This window comes from Melospiza georgiana, chromosome 7, assembly GCF_028018845.1.
Source record: "Melospiza georgiana isolate bMelGeo1 chromosome 7, bMelGeo1.pri, whole genome shotgun sequence".
Classification (NCBI taxonomy): domain Eukaryota; kingdom Metazoa; phylum Chordata; class Aves; order Passeriformes; family Passerellidae; genus Melospiza; species Melospiza georgiana.
The window spans coordinates 36,730,046-36,757,312 of NC_080436.1; the positions used below are offsets into that span (position 1 = coordinate 36,730,046).

Below are 27,267 nucleotides of genomic sequence, written 5' to 3' on the forward strand. Positions count from 1 at the left end.
CCTGCAGGCTTGGCTTTTTGGCCTCTGGTGAAGAGCATCCATCACACCACAGAACCATGGAATGGTGTAGGTTGGAAAGGGCTTCAAGATCATGTTCCCATCTCCCTGCCATGGGCAGGGATGCCACCACTGGATGGGTTGCTAAGGGCCCGATCTCCACCCTCATTCTGCTGCATGGATTTATGCTGTGGGATTCAGGCTTAGACTTTGTCCTTGCAAAGGAATTAAGTTAATTCTATCGTGAATTAAATTCAGATCTTTTTTAATCCAAAGGAAATCTGTGAATTTCTCAGCAGAGTTGGATTACGCTTTCAAGCATTACTTTTAGTGAAAGGCAAGGCATCTGAACAGCTTTCTGAATTTCTGATGTGTTTGTCCTTTTTTTTCCTTGTAGTTGTTTACCATGCATTTATTTATCACGTATTTGTAGTTGTTTATTCATGAGTTAATGCTTTCTGCATGGAATTCTCTTCCAGTATGCCATGGAGTCCCAGCTCCGACTGCACGGGCTGGATGTGGAGAGAAGCATGGTCCTGCTGCAGCCACGGCAGGTTGGTGAGGAACCTGCCACTTCTGCTGGCTGCCCCCAAGGGCAGAAACACCTTTCATGTGAATATTCTCAAATATTCTAGCGTAGAAGTTGCACTCTGTGCATTAAAATATGGTTAAACTTTATGAATCATAAACAGATGTCTTTCCATGCATATTTTTGACATTAGACCCCATTTTATAATTGCTGATTCAATAGTTAACTTTCCCAGAAGAACAACAAAAACAACAAAAAAACCATTCTCTCTATTTTTCCTGTTTCTAAAAAAACTGGCAGAATCCTGAGTCACCTGCAAAATATGCTTTTGACTCATTGAGAATTCCCAGTGTCCTTTGAATGTCCTGAGGTAAGAGATTGCCATAGCACGAGCAGCACTGTGTCTGCATCAGCACGGGCTGAGGGAAAGGTCTGCTCTCAGTAATATGCAATTCAGATTAATTTGAAATGCTGCCTCGCTTCACTTCTGCAGCATTAAGAACTTTGTCACCTCACTATAAACCCAGGGTGACCTTTTGCTTCTGAAATCTGAGTCATCTTGTGAGTAAAGAGCCCACTCCTGAACGCTTGATAGATTTGCAGAGATTGTTGAGATAATAACAGTCCCTTGCAATTCAACCATCTTGCCCAAGCTTTTTTCAGTAACAAGTCTAATTTAATTCTAGGTTTTCACTGCCTAATTGATCCCTAGGTGGTGGTATGTTTTACAAGATCCCTTGCTAGGAAGACAGGAGGAGGATGGGGCAGTAATTTTCCTGTAAAGAATCAAAAATGAGGTTGATTTTTTTTTTTCTTGTGGTTGAAATTCTTCTATATTTAATGACCACAGGTTTGGGGATTTTTGTACTTTTGATGATGTGAGACATTGTTTTTGAAATATGAATATGGCAGGTTTATAATAGCTTCCTGTGGGATACCAAGTTTATCAGAAAAGTAAAGAGTGAAGCTGATAGACAACTTTCAAATCTTGTGGGTGTCACAAATTTTCAGATGCCACTTAAAAATCATTCAATATTCTGTCTGCACCAGGAATTTTTGACTGTAAATTAAAACTGTCAGAAATACTAAAGGGTATGAAGCATGTTAGAGCATGAAGTGAATAGACATTTTATAACAAGCACCTCCAAGATTCACTTGCTAATGATTATTTTTTTGAGGTTACTTGCTCGTTGGCTACTTCACAGCACTACCTTCATATATCATTACCAAGACAAAGGTTTGCTTTTGATCTCCTTTCATGGGAAAATATAAATTATGAAATAAAGAATGGCAATGTCATTACTGCCAGAGTTGATGTAAAATGTGTCCCTTAATTTTGTTTTAGGGGGAGGAGACCTTGAGGACTGAAGATATCCTGTCTGTAATTGAGAAGGAAGGGGACTCTATTGCTGTCATTCTGTTCAGTGGGGTGCAGTACTACACAGGACAGCTGTTTGACATCCCTAGAATAACAAGGGCTGGCCAAAAAAAGGTAGGAGTGCTCCAGATGTGTCCTTTTTATACTAATTTTAGATCAGTTTTCTCTGTGAAATCAGTTGTTCTGGGTTTCTTTTTTTGTTTGTTTGTTTTTATGCTTTTTGTTGTTGTTTTTGGTTTTTGGTTTTTTTTTTTTTTTTTTTTTTTTTTTTTTTTGTGGAACAAAACACAGAAATTTGTAGGTCTCTGGTAAAATGTAGAGCACTCTGTGCCCAGACCTTTGGGGACTGTGTGCTGCATGAAGAAATAGTCCTGTGGGAGCAATCTTTCAGGCAGATGAATGTTAAACTATTTGGAAAAGGTAATTCATGACTATTAACTTTGACATGGCTTTTCTTGAAGGGTAGAATACCATGAGCCTCAGTGAAGGAGGAGGAGGAGGCAATCACAGCTCTCACCTGTCTTTGAAAGTTAGTTTGTGTGAGATTTCTGAGCTTTTCCTGAACTTTTTCAACATGAGACTTTTATGATTTTCCTCCTTTCCTGTAGCTGTGTTATGGCAGATTTTGGCCCCCCTGAGCAGGGGGGTGAGATCCCCTTGGAGCCAGCAGTGCTCAGACTCCACTGATGAGTTTTCTGGAGACAGGCACAATGTGGAGCACATCAGCATCACAAGATGAGTGTATTTTAGTGATGACTCAGCCTTCAGAGCTTGCAGGCAGTGTGTTCTGTGGACACAGCTGTAAAACTCTTTAACCATCTCAATTGCCTTAGGAATACAGGAGAAATAATTTTTAATTAAGTCGTCTTATCAACAGGAGGTCACCAGACTTTCCATGCTGGCAGCCTTTTACTGGATGCAGCTTGTCTCATACAAGATTAAACCACTGAAGGGTAAACTTATTTGGTATCACTGGGTTTTTGGCAAACCAGCTAACTCTTTATATTTAATGGTTTAACTCTCTGGAGAGGTTCCTACCTCACAGGACACTATACATCTTGTGTAGCTGTAGGTTTGGCAGTGGAATTTTTTCTGGACGTCAGGGCGTAAGTTATGCTGATGGCAAGAGATGGAAAAGTCCCCCCTGGGAGAGCAGAGCAGGTGTGAGAGCTGGTGCAGGGCCCGTGGGATGTAAGAAGGGAATGTTCTCACAGAGCAGCACCTGGTGCTAAAACCCAGCATTAGAAACAGCAAAAAACAAAACCAACTTCTGACAGGGTGAATAGAAATGTGGGGAGTCAGCTGCAGGGGAAGTGGGTTTGGGCAGGAGCTCCAAAAGCAACACCCTCATGGTGCCTTCCTGGAGTGCCTGCCAGCACTTTGCTGACCACAAAAAAAATCCCAATTCCACCGTGCTGGAATGCTAGAAAGGGAAGACAGGTTATTAACAGGATGGTGCCACCCACTGCTCTGCTCTCCCTCTCTCCTGGTGGCAGCAGAGCTGCCAACACCTACACGTCTCCAGTGCTGCTTCCCAGAAAGCCGCTCCGTGATGTGTCTGAAAGGTGTCTGAGAAAGAGAGAGAGAAATCTTCTTTCCTTCCTTCCATAAAGATGAACAACCTGGGAAAAAACCCACTGCTTTATCGCCTCTCCAAAGATGCTCTCTGGACTGTGGGCTGCAGACTTGGATATGTGGAAGAGATGCAGTTTCACTGATAGCTCTAAACTGCCCCAAAGTGGTGTTCTGGGAGAGAGTAGTCACTCACAGCTTATTACATAGAGGGAAAATGGATTTGATGTTTATAAAATCTGAGGAGATAACCAGGACTTGGTGGAGAAAGATTAAAATTTCTGCAAGGCAGTGCAAATAATAATAATAATATTAACCCAGGTGTTAATAATAATAATAATATTAACCCCATAGGCTTCCACAGGGATGCACACAAAACCACCACACACTTTACCCAGAGACTGTATTATGTTCCTGAAGGGCAGAGCAATTTGTGACAGCAATTCAGCATTCCAGCAGGAACAGGTAGATGTCAAAGGCCTGTTTCCATTTGAATGCCTGTTAGAAGTGATATAATGTAGACATGAATCTCTTCTTCCACAGATTTTTCAAAAGAGAGAAAAAAAACCCCCATCAAATTGAATTTCTAGTGGTTCGAGTGTGCAGGATTGAGATCCAGGTAGATTAATGAAGTAAAATATCATTAGTATACTGAAAAAGCAAAATTAATTCAACCTGAAGAACTGTTTGAGTACCCTTAAGGCTTGAAAAGCATGAGCCAGCCGTGTTTTTATTTCCCTCCTGTCAGATACACTCAGCTCAGTGTCCTTACAGATTCTGCCCACAGGTTAAGTGATGTTTATATGTTTATACAACCCCTCCATGTAAGAAACTGTTACGCCACACTTCAATGTCTGTCTATGACAAATATTTACATGAGCAGCCACAAAACCGTTGATTCATGAAGGGTTTCTGTTGGTAAGAAGCATTTCTGCTCCCTGCTGCTTATCTTGGACACAAGGCTTCTGGTTATCAAAATGCCTGAAATGTGGGGTTTCAAAAGAATTGGCTCCTCTCCTCTTTTCCCCAGCCAGAGCTAGGGTTAGGAGCTGTGGTTGGGTAAGAGGAAAACAAAAACAACTGCTGAAGCAGAGTTATTACTGTCTATGTATCTATACATGGCTTTAATTGGACTTACCATATCTCCTTCAAGAGCTTCTGGACCTGATGAATCCAGAATTGTCTTCTAGTCAACATATTGTCACAGATAGGCTGAAAGTTCTTTTATAAGCCGATAAGACAGAAAAGTCACGTTTGTAGCAAAAATGTGAGGCTCTCCTTCCCAGGGATGAATGACCCTGCACTCCTGAACAGAAAATAGGTTGGGGAGAACTGACAAGCAAACGAGTCAGAAGGGGAAAATACAAGGTGAAAATGCTATTTGAGAAGAAGAGAGGGAAAAAAAAAATCACTTGTCAGCCAGTATGTCAGAGAGAAAAGTCTTACACAGATGGTCTTAATAATTCTTTTAATGTACTGTTGAAATAAAGTCCCACAGTGTTGTGCCCTATCAGGGCTTGGCTGGAGATTTGAGCTGTGAGCTCTGGAGGCCTGGAAAATGTCCTATGATTCTTGAGGTCAATCATTTATGAATTAAGTTACTGATTTCCTTTTACATTTTTTAAGCCAATTTCCTAAGTTCTCTGCGTACATTAAGATTCCTCCCGGAGTGAAAGCTCTGCACATAGACAGCTTCATTAAGTCATTAAATATTAAATGAACTAAATTAAGCTTGAAAAATTACCTCAGGCTATTTTTCCATCTAAGGTCTCTCAGATAAATCGAAATTACTACGTATTGTGCAAGAGGCTCATCAGCAGGCTGGGGAGGATGTAACAGTTTTCCTTGTTTCGTACTTTCAAGCTTGCTCTAGAGGATGGAGGAGGCTGAGTTGTTTTATTCTTCTACAAGTGAAGAAATGTCTGACTTTTAGGAGACTCTACCTTTCAAATACAATTTTAATTTCATAACTTATATCGTACTTTCAACTGACTCTGAACTGTTATGTAAAATATTTTAATCTCTTGAGTCCCAGTAGGAAGAGCTTTAAGATCCTTCATCTTCATTTCTTTTCCTGTCTCTCTTTCTAAATGTCCCAGCTTTGCTGGCGCGAAGCTGTCATTTCTCTCCCTCTCTCCAAATGTCATTGTCCATGCTGAGTTGTTACCTGCTGGTTATCAGCAGCTACCCAGACACTTGGCAGAAATGACTTTTAGATGTTAGAATGAAACAGAAGAGGCAGGGGAGTGCACATGTCCTCTCCTTTGCCCGGAGCAGATGGAGAGCTCTGTTTTCCCCCCAGTCTGGGGAAGCGCCGTTCCCACGCAGTCCTGGTTCGGCGTGGCTTGTGCAGGGAGAGCTGCTTCAGTTTGTTTTACTTTTTCCCCGCAATCTGTGTGGCTAAACATTTGCTGTTTGTGTGACTCAAGTGCCAGACACCTCCCTGGGAAAGCGAACCAGCACACCCCATCTTGCAGATGACGACTCGAACAAACTGGTGCGAGTGGGCGTTTCTGAGACGATGCAGGAACCCTGCCAGCACCGAACCCGAACCTCCCGTGCCTCACTATTGTTAAACACTGCCCAGCAGGAGCTGCCAACCAGTTTCAAAGGGTGAGGAGCAGCTAAAGGAGTTCAGGAGGATGGCCCATGGGTGCTATGTCAATGACCTCCCTTTTTGTTCAAGCTTCAATCTGTTCAATCTGTTGCAGCCACTGTCAGTGCCCAAGAATGTTTGTCCATGTCAAGGTCACACATGTGGATGTGGTTATGGAGCCTCATTACTGTGAGGGCATCCAACTGTCCCAAGCTATCTCCTCCTACCTCCCATCTACTGGAGTTTCATTATTCAATATTATGTGTTTGAACATTATTTTTATAGAGTATACGGCGTACTGACAGGGAAAAGACAACTGGTTTTGGCATATGATTTATAGAATTAAATTTCTTACATGCTTTTTCTTTATGAGCAAATTCCTTTTTTTTTTGTTTTTCTTTGTTTCAATTTTGATAATGTACAGACAGACACATGCATTCTGCAAGACTCTCATCTGTTATTCCGGGTTTCCACTGAAACCTGTGCATCTGTCATAGAATTGCTTCCAAAAGTTTGTGTGGGATGTATGTACCTGTTAAGGTTTAAATCTAGTCAACTGAAGTTTTGAAGTTAATGCCTTAAAACCCTACGAGAATCTCCCTATTCATTGGCAATTGGCTTGAGTTTGCTGAAGCTTTTTTCTCTGATCCAAAGCCATTTTATCCCTGGATGAGAGCATTCCCATTGGAATTCAGCATGTCCCAGCCTCTCTGCATTAGCTTCACCATTTAAGTTGATTTCTCTTAACTCAGATCTCTGTGTCCCTGTGAAATCAAGCCACCATGGCTATTTATTGGGACTCTAGTTCCAACATTTAGATCACTCAAAGTCTGTGGCAGTGAGTTTTCTTCCCATCGGTTTGGAGTAATTTTTCAAGCTGATAACTTCACAAATATCTCCATTAGAATTAACATGTCACATCTTAAAATGCTGCTCTGTACAAATTGTTATCTAGTTTATACAGAAGATTAAATATACCAAAGTACTGCTTAAATAATTTAGCTAAAACTCCCTCCATGCAAGAAACAGCAGGAGATTCTTAAAAAAACTCTTTGTTTTATTATTGGACATTGATTTTTCTGAAGCATGTGCTTTCACTCTTATTCCTACCCTGCTGCTTGCAAGCAAGCTGTTTGTGTTTTAAAAGCAAAATGTAAAATAGCATTTAATTTGTAGTCCAGGCACAAAAAGCAGTTTTATTTCTCTGCTCCTAAATAAATAGCAAAGCTTTGAATAACTTTTTAGTTTAAAAATGCTGCCATCCAGTGGTTATTTCATGTGTAAAACTCATACTTTTAGATCTAGAAATCTCTCCTTAGATATTGGGTTTCCCCCTTTTTTCTCAGTGTCCTGTGTAAATTGTGCTTATGGCAAATACAAGATTTTTAACAGAGAAATAGCAGATTCCTTCCTTTTAAGGACAAGTATAAAATTTCTTAAAGATCAAGGCATTGCATAAGCTGCTATCTCATCCATTTGGATCCCCCAAAGAACAAGGTCCTCCTTGTTTAAGTAGCGGGGACACCTTGGGCATGAATATATATTGGAATGTAATTGTTCATGGGTAACTGGCATCATTATGACCATTACTGCTTTGTCTCTGCCTGGGGTTTGTTGTGCCATACAGGAAGTGTTTGTATTTATGCATTTGTTTTCAATACTTTTTTCAAATGTTTCCAGTTCCCCGCACAAACAAAACCTCAGAAATCTAAACCCTATCCAAGCATCCTTGAAGACAAATCACAGAAAAATTAGTGATTTCTACGTGTATCTGTGGCATAGAAAACTTGTTTCTAGTAATCACTAAGAACAGATGGGACTTGATAGATTAATCATAGAAGGGTTTGGGTTGGAAGGGACCTTAAGGATTGGCCTTTCCCAACCCCCTGCCATGGGCAGGGACAGTTTCCACTATCCCAGGCTGCTCCAAGCCCCATCCAACCTGGCCTTGAACACTCCCAGGAATGGGCCAGCCACACTTTCTCTGAGTAACTTGTTCCAGTGTCTCACCACCCTCACAGAAAAATATTTCCTCCTACCATCTAACCTAAATCTCTCCTTTTTGAGTTTAAATCCATTCACACTTATCCTGTCACTATCTGCTTCTGTAAAATTCTCTAGGTAGTCTAGATATTGAGAGCAAGTTAAGCTCTGAAGGAGCTATTTTCAAAATAATCACAGTGATGATTATCTTAATAAGTAACCCGGTAATCATCTCTTTCCTGCAGGGATGCCTTGTTGGATTCGACCTGGCTCATGCTGTTGGGAATGTGGAGCTTCATTTGCATGACTGGGGAGTAGATTTTGCCTGCTGGTGCTCCTACAAGGTAAAACAGATTCATTGCTGGAGACTGTTTTCCATAATGTCACTCATCTCATGGGTCAGCACACAGGTCGGGTGAATAAGAGCTGCACCTGAACAGCTGAACAAGACTTGGCTGAATCTCTGAATTCACCACAACAAAGAGATGGACACTGACTTTATTGGGCCCTTTGTTATGAGTGATTCCAAAAAGTGGCAATGACCTACACGGTCTTGTGGATGTGAAGTGGATACTCGTGGTGGTTAAACATCTGCCCTGTGGACATGGGATCAGGGGCTCTTCTCTTATTTCTTACACCAAGAAGGCCTCACAGCTATAATATTTTATGAAGTGGTCCCCAGACAATAGAATATTCTTGTCTAAACTTTAATAATTTCACATCACAGAGCAATGTATCTTTAGTTCCTCTGACTCCTAGTGAGATTAAGACTCGTCAGACATAGTCAGATGAATTGTTTGATGACTTTGCTATATATATTATATATATATAGCAAATACATATGGAACTGTTTCAGATGTACTTCAATTTTCTGGCCTCTTAGACTTCAAATACCATATGTAAGCCAAGAGAGATACTTTTAAAACTAATCTGAAAAATATATCTGCTTTTACCTCCATCAGCGCTTTATGACAAATGCTAAGACCTCCATCTAGAAACCACTCGATATGTTAAAATTGGTTTGTTTTATAGATCAGGGTGAGGAAAGGAAAGTGATACTTTACAGATAATGAGCACGACATGTACGTGTTGATTTATTCTTTGCAGTATTTAAATTCTGGAGCAGGAGGCCTTGCTGGTGCCTACATTCATGAAAAGCATTCCAAGAGCATTAAACCAGCGTAAGTATTTTTCCTAATAATGGATTTCCAAATAAAAGGTTCTGTAAAGTTTAAATGGGAAACAACCTTTCCTTTCAGAATTGAGATCTGAAAGTCAAATTGTGTTGATTTGTAGCCATAGAATATGGGCATGTGAATCTATATATATATTTATAGAAACAGAAGAAAATTTTAATTTCAATACAAACTCATTGGGCTAATATTTGTTACTGATTTATTGCTTCAATGTAAAGACTAGTAAAAGTTTAGACAATTTGGTTGTCTGATTTTGTTACTTCAGATGAGTTGCTTTACACTAAGTTTAGTAAATTTTGAAATTGCTAATGCACATGCTCACATCTCAAATCCATTTCCTCCTTTGAATCTGCTATCAGTTCTTAACTACATAGAACCATAAAAGAGAGTGTTGGTAATATTAAAATAAAGCATCCTAAATCATGTCTATGAGGCTGCTTAATATAAAGAGAATATTTAACATCTGCCTTTAAAAATGGATTTTAAATAACCATTGAAGTCTTTGGTTGGTGAACAAAATCAAAGACAGTTTCAACACTGTGCCTAATAGCTCTTTAGTAGTGGCATGTTTTCATTAAAATTATATCCACTGGTAAAGCTAGGAAGTATTACATGGAGATCTCTTCTGAAAGACTGTATAATCCATGGAAAGCTGAGCTATCAGCTGAGGTTAGCTGCATTAACAAAAATACCTGTTATTTAAGGCATTTTATGGTTATATTCTGTATATTAAGAACAGTGGGGTAAATACTTTTAATGCACTGATAAATGTAAACATTTCTGGCTGTAATGCTTGGAGAAATTGCTGGCACTTCCTTTCATTTTAGCTTGAAGAACGCAAACTAAATCAGGTTCCAGAGACAAATAATATTATAATAAGCAGCTTTGCTGCACTGTGTGCTGGTTTCAGACTGTCTAGACTCCCAGGAGATAACAAAATAACGCTGATAAGTTCTTTTCAGTCACCCATAACAGAAAACTCATTAGGATGACATATGACCTGTTGTGAGCTGATTCCGACCTTATATGTGAGCACGGGCAAAACTTATTGGAGATCTGGATATTTCTTCTGGAAAGGTTTTTTCCTGCTCCCCTGTTGCGAGGTGCAGGCATTGCTCCCATGGCCACACCTGGTTTTGTGACTCCCACGGATCCTGGTGTGGGGAACTGGGAAGATGCTGAACAGTGGAAAAAATGTGAAAAATTACAGAATAGCTATAGGTGGAATGAATTAAATATCAAGGACCTTCAATCTTTCTTCCTCCTTAATGACACTTTGGAACTTTTCTGAGGGTACCAGCTTGGTATTTTAGGTAAGAGTTTAGATTAGTTTTCCCTGAACCAACTCCTTCATACATAGTCATTAATTTGTGCACTGAATCTGGATACTGAATATCTTAAATGAAATTGCCTATATGGAATAGGCTTTTCCAGCCTGGGGACAAATTACAGATATAATTCCAAACTTCCTGCATCGACCCTCTGCATTATTTAATCATAGTTATTTCATATTTCCCGAGATTTGATAATCACTCATCAAATTGTTTGTAGTTCCTATGCCCCCATTGCATTACTTTTCTTTCTTTCCTGCAGCAACCAGCCATTTCTGGTCTCCAAATAAGGCACTGAGACAAAGGAGAATTTGTCTATGTCAAAGTATTCAATTGTACAGCTGATTTAAATGCAGAGCAGTTTGCTGTATGTTGTACAATCAAATAGAATGGAATTTAACTGCTCGGGAAGTTGCAGGCTGTGCGCTGTAGCTGCAGAGATTCTGGCTGTCATCTGAACCAAGGATGACACCCAGTGGCCACACAACTTCAGTCAAGAGCAGAGGCACCAACCACTTGTTTCTTTGCACCTCAGCCCACTCACGAGCAGGGAATTAAATTCCAATCCAGCTGACACCCTTTTGTCGTGTAATACTGTCTGAAATACTGCTCTAACTCATGGCTGGTTTTAGAAGAGTCACTTTTTACTCACCTATATAAATTTTTTCTGATTCATCTCATCTTTCATATTTCCTGCAAGTTATCGACTAGGTAGTTATTTTAATATGGAAATAATCTATTGTGTGTTAGTGGGAAAATGTGTGTCCTGACTGTAATTCAGGGAGGCAGAACATTTGTCTTTTACTGTCTGAGGCTGGGGCAAAAAGGACTTACTGAAAATAAAACAGCTCGGTACAAAATTTCACTTTTAAACTCCCCAAACCCACTGCACATCTCCAAAGGAATGAATTTATTTTGGTTTAACTTCTCCTATTTTTGTGAGTATGCTTTGTCTTATGCCCAGTTTAGGAAACTGGGTTTGTTCCTCTCCAGCTGCTCCCTCCAACAACAAAACATTTATTTGCAGCTTTCTTTTAAAATGCAACTTGGGATAGAATTGTAAAAGTATTTCAAGCATTTAATACCCTTACCATCACTTCATGACGCCACACCAGAGCTGTTTTCTGCTTTGGGGCTGCCCCACTGCAAACCTCCACAACCCAGACCTGGAGTAAATCAATAATACCTTGGCATGTCCCAGCAGACAGAAGGCAAACCAGTCCCACTCTTCTTCATGGAAGTGCAAGCTTCCCACCAGAGTTATAAAGTTGGGAATTCAGTATCTGGGGAAAGGGTTTATGTCTGAGGGCAGGGCTTGATCTTTAGATCGGGTGGAAGCTGAGGGTGATAGAGTCTCCCATGTCCTGCTGTTGTTTTGTGTCACTCCAAACACCACCCTGCAGTCCTGCAAACTCCTTGGTTTAGCTCGGGGTGGTTCTCTAATTCACTGCAGGGGCCATGGGTCTAAAAGTGACATGCTGTAACCAGCCCAATTAACATCTCCACCCAAGCATGTGGGTAGGGCTTTGCTAGTCCCCATCTTTGTCCTTAGAGCAGCAAAACTGCATCAATCTGATATATATGGGTCTGATCTATCCCCATTCTCGCATGATCTCACCTCCTTTGAAGTCTCTCTTAATACTCAAATAGCTTTTTTAATACCTGCTCTATATATCTCAATGCAATATATTCCTGGCTAATTGTGTGAGAGTGATTTCTTTATGGGAAGGTTTCAAATAAAAAGAAAAAAGGATCAGGAGAGAGCAGAGCTATGAAATACTACTGAAACCATCAGGCTGAGCCTGTGCCACCAGGTTTCCATGTAAGTGTTGCAGAGGGGAAGTTTCCAACACATAGAGAGCACTGAAATGACCTACTGATACTGAAATTTTGCTTGTCTAGCTGTTTGAGCTCCAGAAAAATTTCAGGTTTTGAAATTTATATATATATATAAGAATATATATAAATATATATTATTATATAATAATATATATTCTTATATTCTTATATAGAGTATCAACATTTTTATATTCTCAGTTTACAAAAATGATAACTTGAATTCCCAAGCAATTTAGATGCAATGAAATGTGAATGTTTGTGAGCAACTGGGGTAGAAGATGCTTGAGTCAGGTGTTTCCAGCAGGGTATTTGCAGCTGTAGATGGGCAACAGGCTCAGCTCTGCTGCCAGAGGGTGAAAGGGACAGGAAGAGTCAAATTTGCAGAGCCTTGAGACACTAAACTAAGTAAGGCACAATTTAAACAGATGAAAGAGAAATAAATGTATGTAAAGCAGTCAGGAAAATAATAGATAAACCCTTGCAGAGGATTAAATAAATGAAAACTGTACAGTGTTTAAAATGAAGGGATTTATCAAGACTTTTGCCCACACCACTAGCAGCAGGTGATGTTTAAAAGTGAAAAGTTTCTGTGATGTGGAGAAATGCTGCATGTGCAGGAAGCAGTTGATGTCCAAAGATTGTCCCAAAAAAAAAAAAAAAAGTTTAAAAGAGCAAGAAGCAAAAAGGTAACGATTTCATATTACCTTTGAGGAACAAAAGGCACCTTCAGGCAATTTCTTCACAGGCAGAGGTGAGATATCAGCTCTTTTTCTTATACCACTTCCCCTTTTGGTATTTTGATGCCAATGAAAATGCCAGAGCACAAATAGCTTCCTGCTACTTCTTTATAGAGACCTGCACAGCTTTTTTTGGTATGTGAACTCTAACCCTGGTGTCAGATAAATAGAAATATGCTACTCCAGCTCCTTATACTTTCCCCTTCCCATTTTCCCCAGGTGCTCTGGATCCCCATCCTGCTCCAGTGCAAAGCTTCTCTCTCCAGTAACTGTTATGCAAGAGGTTGCTCTACACCTTCTAGGACTGGTAGCTCCCACTGAGTTTTCCTTTGCTCATTTTCTTGATTTATGAGGACATATCACATTAGTCTTCTTTTTTGAATTAGAGTCACATAATCCCCAAAATAAAGAGCTGAATCTTCTGCAAGACTGCTGAAAATAATGTAACTCTGGAGGAACGTGAGTTGGAAGCAAAGGACAGTCATAAAAGGATTTGGAAGGTTGTTTTACTGTACTGGAAAGAACTAATGCTGATCTTTAGAATGCTTCTATGAATCATGGGATTATAGAATGATTTTGGTTGGGAAGGACCTTAAAGCTCATCTCATTCCACCCCCTGCCATGGCAGGGACACCTTCCACTGTCCCAGGGTGCTCCAAGCCCTATCCAAACTGGCCTTGGACATTTCCACATCTTCTCTGGGCACCCTGAGTCAGGGCCTTTCCATCCTCACAGGAAGGAATTTCTTCACTCAGACTGAGTCTTCTACTCAGGCTTTACTCAAATAATAGGCCAAGATGGTCCATTTCTCACTGGCCTATTTAATTTTTCTCCTCAGAACTACTGGAAGCTTTATCAGAACAGAGCACCTTGTCCTGGTCAAGGTGCACAGGAGGAGAAGCAGCACAGAGACTCGTAGGGAAGCTGTGCTGAGTGCAGCCAGGTGGGCAAGTCAGTGGTGACAGATGGCAGTGAACATGCTGCTGTTTCCAGAAGGGTTCTCCCTGCTCCTGCTGGACTCAGACTGTGGGTTAATGTAAATAAACCACTCCTGCAGCGAGCACGTGTCCCCTGAGTGCATGAAGTATCCTGTGCTAAGGTAGAAATGAACTGTTGCTTTGCCAAGGAGATGAGAGCAATTTAGCTCCTTGAGCTAATTTAGAAACCAAAAGTTAAAACCTCCCTTGGGAAGAGACTGTTTAGGAATAAAGCTATCGGCTAATTAGGCTTAATTGCATTGTCTTGGGACAAGTGATTTATTAGGCCAATCTACACCCATGATGGGCCTGCAGGGGTGTGTTCTCGGATTCACCAACTGCATGGCAAATATCCAAGAGCATTTTTTAACTTTGGAGTGAGTCTCTGGGAGAAAAAACGAGAGGTTAATGTGCACTCACATCATCTATTCCCATTCTTTTTCTTCGGCTCCTTTTATGCGGCTCCCATGATTGTCTCCTTGTTCTCTGTCAAGCATTTTCTCTCTCTCTTCCTTCAAATCCTTCCCTTGTAATTAAGCTGCATCTTCAAGCAATCTCACCTCTTTTCTCATTATAAATGTTCTTGTTCTTTCCTTGCTGAAGGTCTTCCTCTTTGTTTCGTCACCTTTGCCCTGGTTGGATTTTAAGGTGATTGTAAAGGTGTCGTGTGTGAACTTCACATCACCTGTGGGGTGAGTGAGGAAGAAATGTGCTGTTCTCATTCCCTGAGTGCACTCCCATGCATTTTTCCTCCTGGATCACACTGAAGGGACATCACTTCATGTGCTGTGCCGTGGTCCTGTCCCCCTCCCAGCCTCGGGAATGAGAAGGAGGTGGCTCTGTTCCTTCCACATTTGCTTTCCCATCTGCAGTGCCTGGAGCTTTCTCGTGGATGGTGTAAGACACAACTGCTCAAACACATGAAAGGAACCAACCGGCTTAGCCTGATGGAAAGGTGAATGTAGCCTGGGGGCGACTCTTGCATCCTGTTAACTAGCAAGGAAGGGATCCTGGGGCTCTCCTTGGAGTCTGGATGGTTGCTGTGATTTTCCCTTGCATTTCAAAGGCCGTGTGTTGTTATCTGCCTGCTCTGTGTGCCTCAGTTCTCCACTTCCAGGCAGGCAGGTTTGAAAGCACTCTGCTGTGTCTTGATTTTTCCCAATAAGACAAAGCAACAAGCTTCCTTCCTGCTGAATTAATTTATAGAAATGCAACATTGGTACTGGTGCTACACATTTTCTAAGAAAACGGAAAGAAAACCTTCTTTGCCTGCTTTTTTAGCAAGTCACAAAAAGAGGAGTTAGTTATTTTCTTATCCATTCATCTGTGTGTTTCTGTAGCCACCTCACAGAATCCTTCTACATTAGGGAGGCAAGAGTTTATTTCTAATGATAAAAACCTCTAGTAAATCTTCTGCTGTTTCCGCTAAGAGCTCACTTACCTCTGTGCAGAAATGTGCTGGAACTAATGCAATTTTGCATCTGGGATTTCCTACTAGATGTTGACTTACTTTAGGTGTTTGATCATTTTTCACTTTTTCTACTTCAGAAATTTTGCAACTTTGTATGAAGCTTTTCTCCTAAGATTCTCAGTTAAACCTGGAGTCTGCACATGCCCTTTAAAAATGAGATTTGCTCCTGCTTTTGTATTGGTTCATTAGACCACAATGGGAAAATATGTCTAATTTCTCCCTACAGAATGTGCTTTGAGGTCATGGTATGGCTTCAAATTGCTCTAAGCTGAAAGCACCAGCAAGAGCCTTTATGCTTTTGTGCCATTAGCAGTCACCAGTTTTCTCTCCATTTCTGTCCCCTGGAGCATGCTCCTGTAACTCTCAGCTACGTGTTCTGATGGGGTTTTGTGCTTGGGATGTCTCCCAGAGCTGTCTGTGTCCCTGCCCTGGCTGAGCACCTTTCTGCCTTTAGCTGCAGCTCTGGAGTCACTCATACAGCTCCTGTTGGGATTCATGTCCCAGCCAGCACCTGACTCAAACCACAAGCATTTTCAAGGGCCATTGCTCAGGTTAAGGAAATAATTCAGTCTTGTTACCTTTTGCTAAGCTGGCATTCTGGATTTGTGCATGGATGCATTATGAAATGGTTTTTCTTTCTTTTTTTTTCTTTTTTTTTTTTTTTGCTTGGTTTAACACTTGTGCTTATTTGTTTCCTGTTGTTCATGGGGTTTCTAATCCTCATATTCCCTCTTTCTCCTGGTTAAAACTTCTTTCCAATACTGAACTAAGATAAGGTCTTACCAGGTCAGAAACCTTCATATTTTTCTTTTGTTTCCCTTAAACAAATCTATTTTATCTTAAAGTCCAGCAAAAGACATCCACAGCCTGCTGCCTTTTATTTCTTACCCATCTCCACATGTCTTTGAATCAGGAGCTTCCTAGAGGCCTTCATGACATACATTGTCTATTCTTGCCCACTCGCTGTAAGCCATCCTGCCTCTCACTTTCCATTTGTGAAATACTTATTTTCGCACCTCTTTGTCGCTGCTGGTCAATTTTTACTGTCACAGTGACTACTCCTCATTTTTCACTGCAGTAATTTTCAGTGCTTGCTGGCAGCTCCCTCTTGCTGCCTTCCACTGTGTGGAAACTGCAGGGCAGCTCCAGCTGTAGGGAGCTCACTCAAGTGTCTGCAGACGAGTTTCTAGTGAGATGCTGGGAGAAACACAGAATCTTCCCTTTCCCTTTCCTTTCTCTTATTTCTCAGTCAGCATGACATCAATTCACTGATCTCATCACACCAGTGCAGCAGTTTTGGGAAAATGTTAGGTTCTTTCTGCCCCATGCCATGAAAAACAGCTGCTCAACATGAAGAATTATTTAGTATTTTCCTTCGCTGTGTACAGATTATTGAGCAAAAATTGAATAGTTTCCTACTGAAATCTAGTTTTTCAGCATCCCTCTGTTTTCACTGAGAGTTTTCTGAGATGAGTTTTGAGCAACCCATTGTGAGCCAGTGCAGGGAGATTTTGTCAGTGCGTGTTGAAGGTCAGAGTTGCAGGTACAGTTATTTTCTGACAGGATAATAAGTCCATAGAAAAGTCCTTATTTGATGCTTCTCACCTGTTTAGTGAGAAGAGCCTGGAGCTCTGGACCTCATGTCAAACATCACATACTTACATTCGACCTCATGTCAAAATGGATTTAGACCCCATATAAATAAATAACATAAATTTAAGACTCTTAAATGTACCTGCTACTGAAAATTTGGGCAATGGCAGCCCAATAAAAAAAGGTGCCTAAGTCACATTGTTCTAGTTTTCTAGTGATGGATGAAATTTTATCTTTTTGAAGAGAAACTCTTTCAAATAACTATGAAAGATGCACATTTCTGTTTTCCTTTAATTATTTAATGTCTTAGATTTCAGCTGAAAAACTTCATCTGAGTTTTCCTCCTTCAGTATCACTTAGTAAAGGTTTTGTAACACAACTACTGGATTCTGTGGCAAATTTGCTAGCAGTTGAAACTATGAATTCAATTAGTTCTAGCCACTGTCATTAAAAAAAAATCTCATCTGATGTGGATTGTTTCTTGTTTCAGGCAAAGAGCAGAGGTGATAACTTGCATTTTAGCTAATAAGGATTCTGGTATGATAAAGGTCTTGCATTAATATTGTGATTAGTCTATTCAGAAACAAGAAAGACTTCCCAAATCTTAAAAAATGTATATTGTATTTCAGTCAGATATATTTATTTTTTAGAAATCTATCTAGATATCCTCCCCTGAAAGATTTATTCAAGGGATTGCAGAGACTGTATAGTTCAGTAAACACATCATAGTAATCAAAACTATCTAAGTCTCCTTTAAGTCAGAATTCACATTTAAAAGTAGCTCTAGGAGGGACTGTTGCTTTCACTTGTTTAATTTAATCTGTTTGAAACAGCCTAGAAAAAAATGTATGGAATTCCTAAAGAATATAACATGCTTTTTTTTACCACCATAAAATAATTGAGAGCTATTTAGTACTTTATAAAAATCACTGAGAACTTTATTAATATCTCCATGAGTAAATTGGCTCCCTGCTTGATTTTTAATTTCTGGTGTTAGGCAGAATATTCAATTTCCCCTTACTAAATGTGTGAACATACTGTTGGCTGTATTCCCCCTTTTCATATATCTGATATTTGGCCAGTGAAAGTGTTATATGAGCACTTTGTGATAATAGTTGTTCGTAAGCTGATTTAACAGTTTTTAATTCAACTTCATTAGCCTTAGGGGGTTTGTTTTTTGTGAAATCTTCTCCTGGGATTTAATTTAGGCCCCCATTTTGTCTGCTGTTGGATCATACCTTTCCTTTGCCTAATCATGGCGAATGAAATTACCGTCCCTTGTCGCAAGCGCCTCCGAGGTTTGGTGGGGAGCTCTGTGAGGCTGCAAAGGGCCCTGATTGGATTGGCAGCACTGCAGCCATTCCTCTTCCTCGTGCCCTGGCCACAGCAACTTGTTTCCTGCTACAAGACTGAACTCAATCTCCTTTTGTTTTGACCTGGAGGGGTGATATGGATGGACGTGTTGAAATTGGTGTATTCCCACTTGCGTCGAGCCTAAAACACTAACAAGGTAAAAATCAATTCAGGAAGAGTGTGTGCACCCTCTGTCTCCCAGTAGCCACGAGCTGCAAATCACCTTGTACTCCACTGACCAAACAGCCCAGGTTTTTCACCCAAGAGCCTCCCTGATTGTGGCAACAGTTTTGTTAAATCACTCACCCCAAAGAACAGCAAAGCTCGGGGAGCTGAGAGCTGCCCAGCTACTTTTGGAAAGAGGGTGATCACTCAAATCTAAAAGTTTCTTAATTCCATCCATTGCAGTTGCATAGTTAAGTGTCATTGTTAAAATTATGAGACTCTTTTTTCTGGATTTGGGTCTTTGCTGTTAAAACTTGCTGCTAGGCAGAAAGTGAGTTTGGCTATTTTTTAAGCAAGACAAGCCTCAAAATAGAGGAGAAAAATTGTCTCCCTTTAGATGGTACTGAAAGTGCAAGCCTCTTAACAGAAGAAAAATGTCATGCTATTAGCCTCTAATACAATCACATTACTTTGGTCCTTTGACAAAGTAAAGCCTCATTGATATTAAATATGAAAAGTTACTACTTTCACAGAAGCAACTTTTCATAAGGAGTTTTGATTTTTTTCCACTGAGTTCTAAGAGACTGGGCCATTAATAATATATGGCGCCGCTCACAAGTCACATATGCTTAATAATTAGGAAACATTTGTAATGAGTTGAAAAGGGTAAGGAAAGCAGCAGAGTGTGAGCAAGTCCTAAACTACAGAAGTCTGAGGCTAATAATTACCTGGGCTTCAAAAGCTTTTCAAATCCTAACAACAGATCCTACTTAAAATTAACAGGCACTGCACAGAAGAGAATAATGAAACAAGTCCAAGCTTACCATTTGGGATAAAGGATAGCTAAAAAGATATAAAGGAAGAAAAAAAAAAAAGGCTTTAAATATAGCTTCTGGCAATCTTGGCAAGGTTTTCTGAAGGAGACTGTGAGAGTTAGGTTGGAAATATTGCTGAAGTCTAACAGGGTAGCTGCTATAAGTCCCTTAATCCCCCGTGCAAATCCTAGCCCTTATAGATATATAGTGTGGGGATACTCCAGAACTGACAGCTTCTCAGTATGGGAAGATTTTCACCCTCACAAGGGGGTTAAAATCGTTGAATTCTTGATTTCAGTGATGAAAACAGGAGTTATTTTTCCATTATTCTTTGTTTTGATTAAACAGACCCCTCATCATCTCAAACATCATTTGAAATGTCTTTTCTCCCTCTCAGTGAGCTGTCAGCAGGGAAGCTCTGGGTGAGAGCAGGACTCTGCTGGGGTGCTCAGTATGGAGAGGGTGGGGTGGAATGGAATAACATTGTCCATCCACTTGGGTTTGTTTTGTTTCAGCAGAGATGTAAAATACCATGTGGAATTAAGCAACAGAAATATTGATTTTTAAATATTTTTTTTAAACCTTATCAGAAATGCCAGTTAAGTGATCTAGATAAAGAAAAAGATTCAATTCTGAAATGAATAGAAACCTAAATTGGCAACAACTGTGGAGGGTGAGGTGATATTTGGGGAAAGGCTGACAGGAGGGGAAAAAAACAAGTGACATCAGCTTTACGTCCAAATGCCCTTTTCTTATCTGCATATTAAAAAATCCTGCATAAGATGCTCCACATAAATCTTTTCCTTCATCCTTGCATGGTCCTCATTGTTAAATATGTGAGTACATTTTAACAAATACATTCTCATCCCTCACTTCAGAGTTAGAGCAGTCCTGAGCAGAATTCCTGGAGATGAGGGCTTGAGGCATGGAGAGACCAAATGACTCATCAGTGATCAGACAAGTCTGTGATAGGAAAGAAAATTGAAACTCCTTCTCAAACTCCAGCCAGTGAGCCAAAAAAATGCCATGTACAGCAACGAGCAGGTTTTTCTGTTTTCTTAGTTGGTGTGTGTATGTGTCATTCTATTTATTCTGAGTTTTGGCATTGAATCCAAAGAAACACAATCATGCTCATGTGCTTGCAATAAAATTAATGCCATAGAAATTAAATTAAAACATATAAAAAATGCAATTAGAAAGCTGCAGTAAAATTAATGCAGAGTAGAATGCAAAGAGTTGAGCCCAGCTGTTGAGCCTGGGGACCAGGTCGGTGCTCAGGGGTTCTTCAGTTTGCAGATCTGGGTGACAGCAAGGTAGATTTGAGGGGGTGAGAGAACTGTTTCTGTGAGTTTGGTTTTCTGGTTTGACCTTTGAGTGCAGCAGAATTAAGAGATGCTCCTGCTGAGATCCTGAGCCCTGGGTACATTTTCTATCTGTATTGCATTACATGGAGCCAGGGAAACTGGAGGAATGTTCCTCAGAATATGGAAATAACCTTTCAGTTGAGTTGGAGATTCATATATGGATTTTAAGCATGTTTAGAAATGTTTTGGAGGTTGAGGAGCTGATTGCACTATTTGTTGGTTTGGTTTGGGTTTTTTAATCCTGGAATTTGAAATATGAAAGCTTGGGCTTTGGGTGTGGTACCACCATGTTTTCCTGGGCAGAAGGATGATGGTCCAGCATGGTCAGATGTGGATTGTTCCAGGCTCCAGGCTGGCTCCAGCCTCCAGGCTCTCTATGTCCTTTTGCATTTCAATTTCTAGGGGCCTCATGGTTGTTTTTGTCACATATTTCCTGCTAAGAGAGTGATATTTAAGTCACAATTAACCTCTTTCTTCTAAACATGTGTCACAGTGTCTGTTGCTTGCCCATCTTAGGTTTTCAGGGTGTTTTGAGACATGGATGTGCTCCTCAACCAGCAGCTGTGCCATTAACATATAGGACTGCAAGAAACTGAACTTAATGATTGTTTTTGCCCCTTTCATTTTTTCCCTGCCTTTGCAGATATGGCATAAGATCTGCCTGGCTCTGTGTAATGAACTTTGGGAGCAGTGACAAGTCTCATTAACTCCTCAGAGCTGATTCTTTCTCATGGCTGGAACAGTAGCATGAAAAAAATCAAACAAATCTTTGCCAACACCTGGATGCTTTTGCAAAATTAAAGCAATGTGTGAATGAAGAGCTCAGCTGCCACCCAGCAGTTACATCAGCTCCTTTGTGGACACAGCCTGGCCCCAAACTGCCTGTTTATGATTTGGCTTAATCCATCCTTTCATAAACATAGCATGCTTTGCTGGTATATGCTCCTAATATAATCTAAATAATGGCTTTGAAATTTCCAGCTCGCTTTGTGACTTGATAAGGGAGAGGAAACGAACTGCTCCATGCCCAGGGAAGCTGGAAGATGTAAAATCAAGTATTACAAATTTCACACTGTATTCCTCTAGCTTTTCAACTTGCCTTCCTCTGGAAGTGAAATGATTATCTCGCACAATATAATGACAGGATACTTCAACACATTGCCCTGGACTGTAAAAGCTGGGCCACATTAATGGCATTTCCCTGTTTTCTGTGTCACTACTCAAGAGTTTCTGTCTCTTTTTCTTGCTGAGAAGGGAAATGAGACCCGTGTTGCTCCAGGCTGTAAATTATAAATGAGTAGCATGATCATCTGTAATGCCAAAGCAAAGGTCAGAGGAATTTTTTTTGTATTTTTTCTGTGTTCTTTAACTGGATCTTCTTTGATGTTTACACTGCACATACATCATTATATCCTACACTCCTGCATCATTAATACAACTACAAATGAGATGACTCAAGTTATGAACAACCAGTGCTTCAGTCTAATGCAGACAGTTATGAAGGAGGAAAATGAGCTAAATAAAAATACTTATTGGAGGGATTTTTCCATTCTGTAAATGTCCTTAAAGAGAATATGACTAAATAAGAGGATACTCTTCCTTTCTGTAGTAATTTTCCAGCCTAGCAAACCTTTGTTCATTGATTTGTAAAAGAAGAGAACATTTTGGAGTAAAAAAAAAAAAAAAAAGGTATTTGAAAATCTTTCAGCAATATTTAAACATTATGTGGCACGTGTAAAAATTCTGTGCAAAGACTGGGAGTGGCAGAATTCCCTGGGAAGGTCTCAGTGTTATCAAGCTGTGAGGACCTAGACAAGGTTGGATGGGTCCTTCAGCAACCTGGTCCAGTGGAAGGTGTCCCTCTCCATGGCAGGGATTCGAAAGAGATGCTTTTCAAGGTGCCTTCTCTGAGAATGCCAAGGCATTCTCTGATGGCAATGGTTTTATTTGAGGCACAGAATGGAACAATCCATTTAAAAGGTTATTTTCTAACAGAAGTGGGCTTGTAAGAACACGTTCACCTTGCAGAAAAAGACACAGCTAGTTTGGCACTAATTTACTCTCTTTTTAGACATGATTTTTCAATGTATTTCAAATATGCTTTTGCTCCAGGGTGGAGAAATGTTCTCTGTGGAGGGGTTCCAGGAGCATCTCTGCTGACCAGCCTTGGGAGGCTGCTGGGGCTATCTGGGACTGGCAGCAGGGTGCTGCAACCAAAACCTATCTATCACTGAGATAACAATTTTGATTAGTGATGTGTTAAACAGGGGCTCAGTTTGGATAAATTTGCATTTTTTAATTTGTAGTGGAACATTTGCTAAATGAGACCTTTATCTCCTTAGAAGCTGATTTTAACACACTTCCCACAATGGATTTTATCTGCCATGGGAATCGTGTAACTTGACAGTCCCATTGCTAACATGTTTAAGGTGTTTTTAATCACAAGCACATCATATATTGCTTTTCAGATCCTTCCACTTTCTTTGTTTTGCCAAAAGTTATGGTTTGGAATTCAGAATCTATTTAGACCTTGGTGCCTTTGTTTTTGAGGCAGGAACAGTTGAAATGACGACTGCAGTTCAAAATGCTTGCTTTGCATGCAGAGTAACAACTCTTTAATAAGAAATTTTACTGCAGCAAGTTAATGTGCAGTTTTATTGCCTATTATTTTTAGTGAGCATTTATAAAGCGTTATGTTTGGGGTTTAACACCTTAGCTCTCTCCCATCACAACAGGTTGAAATTTGGCATAGCGGTGGCAACCTTCATTTCAAAATTTTCACAGAAAATTGTAAACAGCAAATCGCTCTAATTTGTGAAGATTTTGTTAATTTCCACGCTTTGAAGCCTGTCAACTTAAATGTCAAATAACATGACATCCATATGGACCATTAGATCAATGAGAGTGTAGGACCAGAGCTGCCTCAAAGTGCACATCCTGCAGTGACACCTCTGAAGTTCTAGAACAGCCAAAAGAGAAAAAATAAAAAAGAGGAAAAGCAAATTGTCAGATTATGGTAGGAAAGGGCAAGACAGCTAAAACTGTCTTTTAAAAAAAATCCTTCATTCTGTCATTTTGGAAAAGTTTTGAAATTTCACTTTCCAAGTTGCCTCCGTGGTGCTGCAGCTGAGATCTGGGTTGAAGCCAACTTCAGAATTAGTGAGTTTTGAGCATTTGAAGTGCAACCAGGGGGCTTTTCATCAGTCCTGATCTGGATAATGGTCTGATTGATCTGTATTTTGTCTTTCCTGTCTGGATGTGGTCCAACTAGAACATAATATTGTTTTCTCCTTCTCACAGACTATTTGTCCAGATGTTTTATTTCCTTTTGAATTTATTTTCTGCTTCAAACCTTTGAAATTCATAGAATGTGTGTAGACATTGATATCAGCAGATTGTTGCAGGAACATGCAATATTCAGGGTTTTCAGTACAATGTTATCTATGTATTATAGAGTTCCTATAAAATAACTGAAACATCTTTTATGATTCAAAGCATCAGTAACACAGTCGCTTGGGCAGAGGCTCAGTTGTATTTTTTTGGGGTGTACTCATTTTGGCAATGTAATATCTCATTTAAAATGGATGTATATTGCACTATTAATTTTCATGGGTCTCAGAATAATAAAAACATCATGCAGCAATAAAGAAAAAAACATCCTTTTCTGTAGAGCCTCTGTTTAGATGCAGCTCACAGAAGTAAACATAAAACCTGTGTTGTTATACAGAAATACGAACTACTTTATTTTACACTCTGCAGTATTCATATAACAAGTTTCTAACTCAAATGTGGTCTTAATTCTGCAGAGCTCAGCTCTCTTAGGCAAACTGCAAAATGCTCCTTTAGGGAGGGGCCATGACTTCCTTTTCCCTGTTTGCTTCCAGGAAGGCTGATCTACTGTGACCTTTGCATATAGAGTTATTTATCATTACAAGTTTTGCCAGGCTTTGTTCCTAAAATTTTACTATCTGGTATAGGGAAAAATGAGCAAAACCTTGTCAGAAATGGTGTCCAACATGTCCAGGTCAGGAGAGCTGAGAAGTTCATGAAGGAGTCTGTGATGGGGACTTCTTTCTATTGTAAAAGCATTGATACAGGGGAATCTCAAGTAGGACTGGCATTATTAATCACTGATATCTCTGTGTACTGAGGTAAGAAGTGGAGAACCCAAGGGAGGTGGGGGAAAAAGTCCCTGATTTTGCAATATTGGCTTTATCTGCAGTGCCCTGGCAGTAGGTGATCCAGTGCATCCAGCTGCTTTAGAAAACTGCTTGTAGCAACGCCCTCAAAGATATTTTCCATTAAACATGAGTTAATAATGTAATTTCATTTTAATGTCCAAGCTAAAACATATTTTTTTTTAAATAATTGTATGGATTTTTTTTCAGGAGATGATCTTACAAAAGGGAATATAGCATTAAATTGCTTTGAGTTTTATTTTGAAGAAAGTTTTTTGAAGAATAAGTTTAGTTCAGGAAAACAAAAGTGTATGCAGAATTTGCACTGATCTCACAGTAAGGACATGGCAAGGCCCACACAATCCTCCTTCCAAGGTCTTGTTTGCTTGTTGCTCATCAAAAAGTCCTTTTCTTGGTGAAACTAAGTCAGATTTTATAGCTCATTTTAGCTTTCAATATTCATTAAAGTATAAGAGCAGGGGAGAATGTTTTGAATTTAATGCCTTGGAACCACTAGAAATATTTCTGTACTATTTTTTGTTTTGTGAAGTGAATTCAGAAAAAATGAATATTGTTAAAATCAATAGTTAATTGAAAGATGTGATGTGTTTTATTATTTGCAGTAAAAGAGAAATTTTCAAATGGCAATGTTAAGTTTTTAGTGCTAACTCTTCATAGAATTTATTTCATTTTTATACTATTGTTAGAAATAAAATGTATTATTGGAAATGTATATATTGCTCAATCTTATATAATTCTTAATACTCAAAGCTAAATTGAAAGATATTAAGATGTCTATTAATTTATTTTCTTTAAAAATCTTAGGCTAATTGGCTGGTGGGGCCATGAATTCAAAACAAGATTCCTCATGGAAAACAGTATGTATTTATACACTCTCAATTTTACCTCATTTGATTTATTTATATAACTAGCTTCACTTCTGTAGCAGTTTGAGGAGGAAGGACAGAACTTTGCATTTCCTCATCCTCAATATGTAAGGCAGTGGAGTTAACAAAATAAATGTTGGAATAAATTTGTGTGTGGGCATAAGGGTTTGACTGTCTGCTCTTAGACATTTTGCTGAAATACCTTCAAAAAGCAGATATAGAATATGGATAAAACTTTCAAAGTATCTCAGTGAATTAAATTCATAAGTCTCTGAGGAATGAGGATCTGCTGTCAGTCACTGGGGTAATATTTTTCTTCAGGATTAGTTCTACAGGAATTAATGAGAAATTATAAAAATTCAGGTAAGGCAACCTGGCAAAAGTCATGAAATCCCACTAATGTTTCAGCATCTCCAAATTTCCTGCACTAGGGAGGGATGGGTTGTAAGACAAACCTGCTCTGAAATATTGTTTATTGTCCCAATACAAAATGAGAACTCCTTTCCAAATCTGGCAGCTAGACTATTCAGCTCCAGATTAAGCTATGGCAGAGAGAATATCCTGAGGGATCAGGATGAGAAAGGAGCTCTTTGGTTTGATTGGTTGTTTTGTTTTTAATATATTTTTAATTTTCTGTGGCAGCGCCTGTTGATGTGGCTTTGGCTGGAGAGCACCTCTCTAATAGCCTCAGTCTGCTCTTTGTTTTCAGACCAAATGCAAGAGAGTGGCACTGTGGAAAGCCAGCAGGAGACACAAATTGCCTTGAAATACTGCTAGAAGAAGAAAAAAAACGTTGTTTATTCATTTCCATGAGCAGTTTACAGGGGAGAAGTTGGGCATTATAAAATTAGCCAGTCTGCTGTGCGTGAAAAGCGTTTCCTCCGCCGCGCCCTCCCGCTCCGGTGCTGGAGCGTGAAATATCAACGGTGACACGGAACTTACAGCGAGGCTTTTGTAGATTTATTAAATAGATTTTGTGAAATTTCACAGCCCAAAGTCTAGGCAGCTCCTCTCCTTGGCCTGAAGCTACACTTAGCTGCATATGCAGCCTCCCATGTGTCTCATCAGCTCAATAAAGTGAAGGAACGTGATTCCTTGCTCCGCGCGAGCGCGCCTCTGCTGACTTGGAATTCCTCTGCCTCGTGCCAGCCTTAAAAGACATTCAAGTGTAAAGGTGGTTTTAGCACACACCATTTAAACAAATTAATTGCAGTCCTCTGGTTCCCATGAAGCTGCTAATGAGGTCTTCTGCTGGATAAAATTGGGCTTCTCTCGAAGTTGAAAGTATGAGCTGGGAATAGATTAC

The 27,267-nt window shown here is 39.8% G+C and overlaps 1 protein-coding gene across 1 annotated transcript in view; it reads left to right on the forward strand.

Annotated features, from left to right (window-relative positions):
• The window catches only part of KYNU (kynureninase), a 57,411-nt gene that overhangs the window by 24,537 nt on the left and 5,607 nt on the right, over positions 1-27,267 (forward strand). The window contains exons 7-11 of the mRNA XM_058028131.1: positions 477-551; positions 1,872-2,018; positions 8,301-8,399; positions 9,163-9,236; positions 25,900-25,952. Of these exons, the coding sequence (XP_057884114.1) occupies positions 477-551; positions 1,872-2,018; positions 8,301-8,399; positions 9,163-9,236; positions 25,900-25,952 (448 nt within the window). The remainder of the gene's footprint in view (positions 1-476; positions 552-1,871; positions 2,019-8,300; positions 8,400-9,162; positions 9,237-25,899; positions 25,953-27,267) is intronic.